Source organism: Triturus cristatus, chromosome 3_2, assembly GCF_964204655.1.
Source record: "Triturus cristatus chromosome 3_2, aTriCri1.1, whole genome shotgun sequence".
Taxonomy (NCBI): Eukaryota; Metazoa; Chordata; class Amphibia; order Caudata; family Salamandridae; genus Triturus; species Triturus cristatus.
Genome location: NC_140584.1, coordinates 462885236 through 462897554, shown reverse-complemented (window position 1 = coordinate 462897554; position 12319 = coordinate 462885236). Strand labels below are relative to the sequence as shown.

General features: G+C 40.9%; 1 protein-coding gene across 14 annotated transcripts in view; it reads right to left on the bottom strand.

Annotated features, from left to right (window-relative positions):
* SOX6 (SRY-box transcription factor 6) overlaps positions 1 to 12319 on the bottom strand; it is a 783111-nt gene that overhangs the window by 109891 nt on the left and 660901 nt on the right. For all 14 annotated transcript variants that reach the window (XM_085648104.1, XM_085648094.1, XM_085648105.1 and 11 more), the window contains 2 exons: positions 7486 to 7666; positions 756 to 940 (listed from right to left, as the gene is read on the bottom strand). In XM_085648104.1, the coding sequence (XP_085504230.1) occupies positions 756 to 940; positions 7486 to 7666 (366 nt within the window). The remainder of the gene's footprint in view (positions 1 to 755; positions 941 to 7485; positions 7667 to 12319) is intronic.

Below are 12319 nucleotides of genomic sequence, written 5' to 3'. Positions count from 1 at the left end.
GCATAACAATGGGGGGTGGGGGGATCCTGAACACTCCTGCCTTTTTAGACACTCTGCTTCTGCTGCAGGCACTATCTCAGGATAGGTGTGGCTTCAGAGGATGTCTATCCTAAAACCCATACTCTCACTTGGCTGGACATATGAATTGTTAGCAAGCCACTTTGTTCCCACTGAGTGTAAATGGTTGGCAATTTGCCTTTTGACGTGCACATCAGTGCTTGAAAGGCCATCTCTGCAATCTCCCCCACCTATCTAAGCACTTTTGGTTTCCTCCAAGAATGTGGTTTCTCCACTTCGAAAACTGTAACTGCGCTAAAATGTCCCATGTCATGTGTGAAACCTAAATCCAGATCTAAATACTTTTCGAAGAGCACTTTACATTGAGGAACTTGTGAATTTCGTTTTTGTTCTTTTATAGCTATCAGAGGGTGAATACTTCAGCACATGGATCTTTCTATTGAAACTGCCCCTGCTGACCCAGGCCCACCATTATCATTAGTCCTCTTCCCAACCATCATCATGGATTTTCATCCCACATCACACCCCCATACATGTGTGTGCATTTAGACCTCTGCATTCACTAAATCAAATGTGAGTTGTTCAGCAGCTATCCCGAAAATGTGCCATGTCTATGACACTCATGGACCAATTTTGTACACTTAGAAGGCACTCTCAAAACTGCCACAAGCAATATATTTTGGCAACGTTGAAGTTGAAAGCCATCATTATGTAAGGGACTCTCGCGTTCACAATACCTTGTCACTCCTGCAGTTATTCAGACTCATACTGTTCATGGAGACTAGTTTCCCATCATCCCCATGTGGCTGCTGTTGCTGCTCCCTCTGAATCTGCTCCCTCATCTTCCGAGCTTCCTGGATGGCCTTCAGAACAGTGTCCTGGTCTCCAAAGAGAGCAGGCGAATTAAGGCTGGAGAGGATATCTAGAAAGAGAGGAACATGACATCATAACTTCACAATCATGTTACAAAACTCTAGGAAACAGAACTGAACAGGTGTTTTGTTTTATAAGATTCTCCTAGAGCAAGTGTAATATTCTAGCTATGTCGGCTATTTTAAGTCAACCACTGAAACAGATCACGTCTCCCACAAAGCAAGCTTTCATCTTCATGACTATGAAATTGCTATTACTTTGCACAGGAGGTAGATGTTATACTCACACCACCTGAACTTGATGTCACTTTTACCAGACCATGGTGGACCAACGCAGATGGAACTTCTGACCTAGAGCCCCTCTGTCAATGTCTGTGTGTGTCTGTGAAGCAGGGAGCTGTGCTTCTGTACTGCTTATGTCCCGCATGCGTGTTGAACCCCCTGCTGGCAGTGCAGTTTACGTGTCCATGTACTGATGTGTATCTGAATGTTTGAATGAATAGGTGCAGTGTTCCCAAGAGGGAGGCTGAAGTCCCTTTATGCACTATTGTGCAATCTTAAAGCTTAGTTTGAAATGGTTTGGTAATGGTATTAAGTTCAGAGTTTGTGTAGTGAGTCAACTTTGCAAGACCTCACCTGTGTGTGAAAATGTATTTGTGGAATTATTTTCCTGCAAGAAGATTTTCCTAGTGAATGTTGATGTTTCTAATATGTACAAAATTCATAAAGGCTCTGAACTGCTAAAACAATCTCCAGGCAGTTTTAGAGGGAAATCTTAACAACTTTGCACACTCCTACTTTTAAGTCTCATATGAATGAAAAATAGCTGTGCCCTAATCTATACCAAAGGTGACTGCAAAAGATACATGGAAACAAGTGTCCAATCATTACAAAAAGCCTAGAAAGTTATTTAAACATTAGAAGAAAAATAGTTTAAAGGAGCACCATTTTAAAATGGAAATATTTACCTACGATTATTTTTTTCCCAAGTTTTAGGTAAGGAAGCCAATAAACCTTTCTTTTGTTGATAGAAGCAGACACAGGGCACCATATAATAGATGGTGTTCTGGTCTATTCTGTTTCTTGTCAACTCCTAATACCCAGATCAATGGATTTGCTCATGTTTTCAAAAGAACAGATTAGGTTATTAATTCCTCAAAAACAAGGGCATGGTCATTTGGGAAGAGACAACCTATGAGGGCCTCACTGTCTGTAGATATAGGACTATGTGCCAAATCCTTTGATTACTGGGAAACATGAATGGCAGAAAAGTATTTGTCAATGAGCCCCCATATTGATGTGAGGAATACTAGTCAGTACGTTCTCCAGTTAAGCAGGAAGTTTGGTGTCAGAATTGTGGTACAGGCTCTTGATGTGTATAGGGCGAGCATAATAAGGGCTGATCCACGGCCGGTTTTCGGCCGAATTTGGTACAGGGCAGATTTTGCAGCTATGGCCCAAAACCGGCCCCCACCCGTGTGGCGCACCGGGGGATTGTCCGGTGCCCGCTACGGCCAGTCCGGCCCTGTATGTGGTTCATTAATCTGGGGCTATGTCCTTTCTAAGACAACAGCTTATGCAGTGAATTCCTGACACCCTCAATAGCAATTCCTCAGACTGCACCCTCAGCACTGTTTGTTATAAGCAACGCTTCCAACAGGCCAGTAGAGATAATTGAGCCTTCTACCATCTTGTTACTGATCACATTGGGCGTGAGACAGGCTCAGTCTTTAATACTGGACTATTACTATAACTATTTGTGTGACTTATCATTTCAAAGTTCCAAACTGTGCAATGCAAGCAAGCCTGGTAGGTTCCAAATGTGTGTGAATTCTTTGATCATAGTAGTAGGATACCAATGATTGAATTGTTCAGTGTTCACAATTGTGTACAATTGTGTACTTAACAGCTGAAACCATTCTCATGGTGGATATATTTAACAATGCATATTTGTGGTGACACCAATCTTTTGTAGTATGTTTATTTTGTGTTATGTTTAACGTTCGAATATCATAGATCAAGTAAATTTCAAAATATAGTATAATTGATTTGACCTACTTGCAGTCAGAAACACAATCCCAACATAATAAGGTGAAGTAACACCATTTGCAATGGTGTTGCTCAGTCACATCAGCAGTGATGTACAAGAAGGCGCTTTACTATTTGTTTGTGGCACATCTGAAAAGGGGCTTTAGGGGATGAACATCTATTTTCGGTTTACATGAATTACCCAATAGAAAGAATAACAAAGGTAAAAATGAAACTTGGATTAAAATAAAATAAAATATTTTTGTTTGCTGAAAAACTCTCCCAGGATTGCTCTTTTTTCCATATGAAATCACTGTATGACCAGCTGTTTGAAGGTTGGTGTAAAATTCCATCTCTACCTTACCTTATCGCTTGCCCTTAATAGTGATATTGCAATATCCAAGTTCAACTTACACAGTCGAAAGCAAACAAAATGTCTGATGACAGCTTTATTAAACTCTCAAGAATCTTGGCATCATACTTGGAACTACTGCAAAAAATATTTTTGGGTGATTAGTCAAATATTGTCAGTCTGCTATATTGCCCCAGATTCTCACAAATATTCATACATAAATCTACACACACAGTTTCACATACTCTCATAGGTGCAGACTTACAAAGGTCAGAAATACACAAACCTTTTCAAAAGTAATCCTGGAAACCTGCTGCAGTTAAAGGTGTCCAGGAGTAAAGCTGGAAAAGATTTATGAATTTCTTCATCTGCGTTTGTGAAACCAACTGCATGTTTGCAACTGTACATAGTGTAAAAAGTACAAACTAACAGCTCTGGTAGAATGCCGCTGAATTTATTTGTTCAACTTTTTCTAACTCCTTTTCCTACACCGCAGACAACGTTGGGGGTACTCTCTTCCCATTCCCACCATGGACAGGGATACATTTGTGACTGTTTCAAGGGTGGAAATGGGTCGAGGACAAGTTTGCAAAAACTCACATACTCATGAGTTTGAGCGATTCCAAACTTTCCAGGTCATCCCTGTCCCACACAAAACCAACTCCCCCAGTAAAAGCTTTGATTTATGTTACTTATGCATAGTATTAAATGACACTGGGATATATTGCACATGAGTATGTCGATTTACATGTGCAACTCTACTGGTCTTCCATACTTTATTAGAGGGCAAATCATAATTGCTGTTCTGTAATCTTCCTAGCTTTAAAGTTCTCAAAGAATAGGAACTACATCTCCTTGATGAGTCCTATGGAAAGCAACGTGAGAAAGAGATTGTTGGCCATGGTTCAGGACAGTTATATCTGAGGCTGTCTGAAAAAGCTATATTTCAGTAGGTTCTGATCAAAAGAATGGTGCTGCTATGAAAAAACTTTCTACAGTAAAGAGGTGATCTGTGTTCCACATAGTGGTATTTTTACTCGATGAACGGATTTTCAATAGGGGGTGAAAGTAGTCACATGGAATTTATAAAATCACATAAAGGAGTTCACTAGGTTTTATTCTAGACATGCATGCGATAAGACTTCATCTCATTGACAATAGCCTCGGTTACCTGCATATTTCTCAATTAAAACATTCTTGATTTTTATTGAAAAATTGGGTGGGTAATTTGAGGTTCTAGAAAAAAGGGCTGGGTATGCGTATGACTGAAGGCAAGACTGTGCAGAGCAAACGTAGAGGGTGATAAGCTGGTGACACCATATACATTTCTAGTTGTTTTATAGCATTTAATCTCAACCCATAGCCCATTTCTAAGGGCACGCCCATTTAGACAACTTGCAAACTGAATGACCTTCATTAGGTGACAGGCATAATGTTGTCAAGTTGGAAAGAAGGAGCAGGAACTTGTGTTCCACAGTCAGGAACTCTTTTGCTAAGTCACATTTTCCTACACAACTAAGGCCCTGATTACGAGAGGACTCTTAATTGCAGTGGGCCCGTTGGCAGCAGCTACCACCCCCTTGGGAATGATGAGACCCTCAGGAACACTTCAGATCTCGTTCACCTGGAGATTTTGGCTGTAGGAAACATGTGAAAGTATGGGGGGAATGAGGAAATACCAGGGATTGTTCACGGTATTATCAATTCAGCTGGTAATTCCTCATTTCTTAGTGGACCCTCAAAGTTCAACTTGAAACGGGCTAGAGTTTACCCACCCCTAGAGTTACCAGTACCCCAGTGTCTTTAAATCCAGGATGGGAAAAATTTGACCCATTTACTGGGCCACTCACCATTAGGGCTTTAAAGCATGACAGAACTACAAAGTGTGCTTTTACCACATCACAGGGCACTGCCAATGTTTATGTATTCATCCAGCTTATGGTAACCAGAAGCAGCTATTGATACTCTGGATAGTCTGTTCGAGTTCATACATTCATCAATTGTTTGCATGGTTGCGTCACCCGAAATGTGCTACCGAGAGCTCACTCTGTCAGTGCCTGAGCTTTGAAGTTTGAACAAAATGTATATTCTGTCATGTAAGAGGTGCAGAAGAAATACCTACCACAGGCAAAGTGATTTTTGGACCTGCAAATTCTGTTATTTACAGCGCTTAGAAATGGCAGACGTGGCCTTTGAGTGATCTATAAGGAACAAGTTTTTTTTATCACTTGTATCAATAAAATAATAATAATAATTGTTATTAAAGGGAATAAGCAAATCTCCTAGATAAGATTGTAAATGCTCTGTAATTTGACTTTAGTAGAGGGTTACTGTCAAATGAGCAAATCGTTTACAGCTGAAGAGAAAGAGTGGGGTTCTAATCTCCCCTTCCCCCTTGGCTGTAAGGTGGGTCTGTGTATAAAGTGCTGAATCTCGCCTTGGCACAGTTCTGTAGGATTCCAAAAATGGGAGTGTTCAGAAACAGAAAAAAATCCGTAGCATAATCAATAAGAAAATGGGAACTCATACCATCACTTTCTCAAAAAACACATTTTCAATCTTAACCTGACAGAGCAAATAATAGGTCTTCTCCCTCCACAGCATCTATGTGTTCATATAACACGACTCTAGCAGGCTAAACACGAGTTCTCTTTTCTAGAGTAAACAATTAACTGTCATAATGAATTTAGGACTTGTGCTGTGTAGTGAGTCACATGCAAGGGTGCATTACAGCCTAATCCAAGTATATGTTTTATCTCTAGAGAACACATTTTTCTATTCAGGCCCCTCCTAATTTCGGCAGATCTAGCGTTGTTTAAAAAGAATAAACCGCACCCCAATGTTAACATTACAGCCAGTCTAGGCTTTCTTGTGGTCGTGGTGGGAGCTACACCCAGCAGTGTGTTAAAAGTGTGTGTGTGTAGTGATTCCCTCATGCCGTTCTGGTGGCTTTCAACCGCTAGAATGAGGGCCAAGAGGTATATTTATGTAACCAGGCCTCTGCGACAGGATTACCCAAGTGTATCTTTAACTACTGGCTGTCAACTTTGAAGGGATGTTATGTAATTACAGTGAGCTTTCTAGTCAGAAAGTAGGCCATTCTTATAGTCCTCCCTATACTGTCGCTGCCTCAGACTGATGGTCATCCAAAGAGAGGATTGTTTGAGGTACCCGTGTGGAGGTAGCCATGGAAACCGACTTTACATCATAAGGTAGGGCAATTAGGTATCATATTCGTGTTTGTTGGCTGGTCAATCCGATTAAGAGGCTAACAAGGGCAACCAATGGGTGTGCGAGTGTTACCGTTTGACTGGCTCCAAAGACCGGCTCATACGCTTCAGTCAGTGCATACATTTCACAAAGACCAAGGAGCACCTAACGGATGGTAATGAGCTCTCTTCAGCACATATGTTGGTAGCATTTGGCCTTACCAAATGCCTAACCATCTGTCAGTCCTTAGCACCATTGCATGTTATAATTTATTTATTTAGAGTTTATAAACAGAAGCTTCTTGGCACTTTGAGACGAGAAGGCCGAGGACACTTAATTAATTAAAAAAGACAGACTTTCAGCTGGAGTAGAGAGAGAGATTCCCAGTTTGACCCACTGCTTTAATAAAACAGTCTCCATAAGAGACCGTTCTGGTCAGTGGTGTAACGAAAGTTGAAGGGGCCCCCCTGCAAGGTACACAGAGGGGCCCCCACTCCGGATTTAATCCTGAGTTATCAGGTGTGAGTACTGTGCTGAGGGGGCCCCCTGCAGCTCGGGGGCCCCCACACCACGGGGGCTGTGGGGGCCTGTGTTAAGCCCCTGGTTCTGGTCACAGTGGTGGAAGTGAGAATGTTGATAGAAAGAATACGTATTGGCCATAAAGGAGGGTACTCTGAGGTGAAGGGATTTATGGACAAGATTGAATAGATACCCAGTGTGAAGATCACACTATTAGTGACATATCCAATTTTGTGCCAGTTTTTGTAAGCGATTGTGCCACAGCCTTATCATATTGATGTTGATGTAAAGTTTTGTCTTGAGAATCAAGGTAGACTGAATTAGCGTAGTCAAAACATGATTGACTGACAGCATTCACTACTGACTTATACAAAGAGAGATCTTTAAAGAGAATGGGTTTTAGAAGGTGAAGGGGAGTGAAACAGATATAGAGAAAAAAATAGCATATATCCTCATCCTATGATCTTCTGAAAATGATCCCCCTACCTAAAGAGGATCCTCTTCCAGGCCCTCCTCCGAGTGGGCTGGGGATGCCGCTCTTATTGGGCAGGTTTACAGGGCTGCTTTTACGGGTCAGGAACAGGTTCTGCGCCGGCGACGTTGGAGACTTTACGGGTTCCGCTGTCTTGGGTCGGGCTGACAAATTGAGTGGCTGCGAAGCTTCTTCCTGCAAGAGTTTAAATGAAAGACGATATTAAAGCAAGACAAGCGCAGTACATTATCACTTAGTAATCTACACTTAGTTTACACCTCGGAGACAATGGCACATTCCTTTGCAGTAATAACAAAGGAAGCTAATTACCCACTTCCTTGAGCATTCTTCAGGAGAAAGCCTCATTAATTTAACTGTGTTATTCTTCTGTTTACACTAACAGAGTCATTGGATCATTCTTTTCGCCAAATTAAAATCGGAAATTACCTCACATTACAGCTTCATTTCCTAATGTGTTTTCAGAGAACTAAATTAACCCAGGGCATTTACAAAGAATTATTTAGAATGTCTACAAACTCAGTAGTGTTTCTTATTGTAGTTTTATATTAAAAGGTCTGCCTCTGCATAGACCGCATTTCTTTTAAATGCATTTAGGACACACACACATTATTCATTGAATCACGTAGTATTTTTATATGTAGGGTATTTCTGAAAACCACAAATATTTTAAAATTAAGCAAGCGAAATGATTCCCAATTTAATATTAAGAACCTTTAGTACACCTAAAATGTTTTGATGAGCCGACTCCGGATTTACTTATCAATTTATGGCATTGTATTGTTTGAAACCAACATTTAGAAGTAAAGCTTCTCTTTTTTATCAACTATTGTAACACGGCCATGATGATGCTAGGTGGTGCTGACTGCTGATCACTTTGACAGTGACACGTATTACAACTGATTGAAGTGAATCATTTATGCAACGTATTGTCATATTGTTTCCTCATATTTTAATGAAGTTCAGATTTTCATTATTTTCCTGTGAGGGGTAGAGTCAAAACAAAATGTTTAAAATATAGTATTTTCACTTAAATCTGAAATTGTAGGGAATCTGTGACAGGTGTTCCTAGTGGCCCCAATTCAAGAAGCCATTTGCAAATGTGGTTTTGACATGCACAAAAAACATATTTTTGCAAGTGAAAATCAGCAATTGCAATTTACAAAAGTTGGCATATAGTCACAAAAAGAGTGACTACCACAAAGATTTTTGTGTGAGTAAATCTTTTCCATGGGTTGAGAAATGGGAGTTCCAGGAACTTAAGGTTTGTGCACGTCCCCAAATCCATTTTTGTGGGTTTCCTCAAATGTTACCCAATCCATTCCCACTTGGGAAGTGGTCAGGGTTTAAATCTTGTAAGATCAGGAGTAAATTCCTTTTCAAGGAGGGATTGGGATTGGAACACCCTGAAATTGGTGGCAGTGTAGGTGAAGGGGTTTCTCCATAAAGAAAAAAAATCCCCATGGAGGAAGAGAAAAAAATAACCCTGGGCGTAGTTTGTGAAGTAGCGCTACGCGTAGCTACGCGAAGTGCACTTCGCACTATGCGAGCTACGCGTACCTTCGCAAACTGCGTAGTGCACTGTGCAAGATGCTGTTCGCAGTGATTGCACAGTGCCGGATGCTTGTCCGCACTGTGCAATCAGTGCAAACTGCATCTTGCACAGTGCAAGCGGTCGTTTTCTGCCGCTCGAGTAGATTTCTACTCAAGCGGTAGCTTTCTCAACGCGGACCCGTAGTTTCTCATTGCGAGCGGTCGCGAGCATACGCGACCACTCGCAATGAGAAACCTGACCTTCCCGCGTTGAGAAGCTCACCGGGAGGTTTATTTTCCACGCTCGCGATCGGCAACTTGATGTTGCTGATCACGAACGAGGAAAAGTCTCGCTGAGATGTCATTTTGCTTGCTCGCGGTCGCCAACTTGACGTTGAGGACCGCGAGCAAGCAAAAAATGACCGCAGCACTACGCTACGCTACGCTATGCATGTTTGCACTGTGCTACGTGCAATTCGCGTAGTGCGAAGTAGCGCAAACTCCGCAAACTACGCGAGCGTAGCATAGTGCTTTGCCCAGGCGTAGAAAAAAACAACAAGCAAAGGCATTTCTCCCTGTGCAATTGTAGACTGTGTATATTTATGCACCGGAAATGCCTCCTCATGGTGGTATCCCCCAATTTTCAAATGGTCTCCAGAAGGACGTCTGGAAAACTACGACTGCCTTTTTTAAGTCATTAAACATTTATGGATTCAAAAAATTGAGATATCTGCAACCATGCGAGGCTTTGCGAGTCAAGCCAACTGTGTCTAGCTGCCAAATGTATGAGAAGGAGCCTGACCTGTTGATTGTGTGTATCTGGTCTAGCACTTTGGCTCCGTACTTTACTTTTACTATTTGGTGAAATAGGTTTGTGTGTCCGTTTCAGTGTTGATCATCATCTGGTGAATGTTATGCCTCCATCTGTTAGCCCAATAGGCATGTCAACATAATATTGACCAGAGAAATATAATCTTTGACTAGGGGGTTGTATAAGACAGGTAATTATGGAAATAAAGCATGCACATTCCAACTACTTAGTATTTTATCCTACACATACATTCTGTGTGATTGCATGGATGGATCTCTCTAACCACTGTCCCTGGTTTTATTTAAAACAAAGATGTTTTTTAATAATATAGTTTGAACTTTTTAAACATGTATCCCCATATTGAATGTCAGTAAGATTAAATGCTTACTGACTTAACTTACAGTGTCATTGCAATTCTTTTCGTTTTTTAATATAAACAGTAAATACGTTCTACTGATTTATGACACGACTCAATCAAGTTCTTTTAAAACTGGATTACAGTAATTCTTTATACATCTTCCTGCTGCGTTCTTATGCACCACAACACGTATGGTGTTAAAGTTGTTGCTACACACTCTATAATCTCCATAGCTCTACTTCGATTCATTCATTCTCTCTGTAACCAATTAATTACACCCGGTCCCCATTTCTTCAGTTAGTTTGCACATCACAGTGTGGCATTGTACTTTTAAATGTATCCTACCATGCCAATTACATGCCGGACAAACCATCAGGACAGGATCACTAACTATACTTTTCTAAATTCCAGGTTTTTGAGTGTTAGCATGTTTTGTGCTTTCTCACTTAGGGCCATATGTACAACAAAGTGGCGGAGGGTGGTGTTAGCCTCTTGGGCTTAACGACATGCTCCCCCACTTCGGAAACGCAAGGTTGCACCATATTTACAAGGATGTGGTGAAGTCTTGTGTTTCCCCCTGCGATGGCGCTAAGTTTCACAACTTTGTTCCAACGCAGGCACCCTTGCACCAGAGTGCAGGGGTGTCTGTGTGGAGGGGAGGATTGGCTCTGTGTAGGAAAGTGTACCTTCCGGCACATAACCAATTCTAAAATGCCATTTTGTAACTTTCATGTGTGTTGCTTCATGCAGCACACATGAAAGTTACAAAATGGCATTTTTAAAAAGGTTGGTTTATGTACAGGAAGGGACACCTTCCTATACATAAAGAAACCATGGCATTTAGCTTTTTCCATGTGTGTTGCACAAGGCAGCACACATGGAAAAAGCAAAAACGAGGAGAAATAATGCATTTCTCCTCGTTTTGCCATCTTAAGACCAGGGTTTTCCTGGTCTTAAATTTGGCACTGCCTCCTATGTATGCCATCCTTGCACATAGGGGGCATTGTCAAATACAATGGGTGTTGCGGTGGAACGCCCACCACAACACCCACTGCACGTCCCTTTCACGCTAAACATAGCGTGAAAGGGTGCATTATGTATAAGGCAGCGTTAAGCCACATTAAGTGGCTTAACGGTGCCTTGTACATAAGGCGCAGCCCCTTTCACCACGGGAACTTAACAAAAAGTGACGTTCCCATGGCGATAGGGGCTTGCACATATGCCCCTTACTTCTCCTTTGCACTCTTACGCTCTATGAATTTATAGAAATCACTCTTGCAGTTTGTACATTTACTTTGTTATCTGACTAGGTTAAGTCACTAAGAATTCAGAATCAGGTTCTATATTTTAGAGCGTTTTTTGTAATGTGAAATCAAATAACAAATCTGAAAAGTGTATTGGAATTGAGGAGTCGAGTTATGGCACTCGTTTAATTACAAGATCTACTATATGTGTACTGTCCACACCCCATTTTGTAATACAATAAAAGTTAATGTGAAATATATTTATTATATGCATATTAAGTTATGTAGCTATAAATCAGTCACCTTCTGGTTTAAAATGGAGATGCTGTGCAATTATTTAAATGCATTACTGTCCAAACAGATGCTATAAACCCAGTATTTCCAGTATGAAGACAGTACACTGCTGAGTTTAGTGGACATCTAGATTGTCCCCCAACAATACAAAAATGTATTCATGTAATACTAGGCACAACCGTTTTGCTGGATATATTGTTTCAATATAAGGAGAAAACAAGCAGCTGGAATGATATTACTCTTCTATCAAGATAGTTTTTGACATAGTGGGTGCAAGGGGATATTATATATTGTATCCTGGCATTGATAGTTTTCAACTAGTTTAAAATTTATAGTTTGGAACTATCTCGAGTGATTAACAAACAGAGCAGCTGTACTGTGTCATGATTTCAACAAGCATTACTTCCCTGATGTGTAGTATATACCATTAGAACAACATTTTACAATCAGAAACCAGATTCTCAATTTCAGCACTCCTACTTTCTGGAAGTTGATTAGCCATGACTACATCTTCTGCAATCCAAGTCAGGTGATCAGGAACTACTGTAGCTTCATCGATATTGCAATTCAGAAGCTGTTTACAGCTCGAT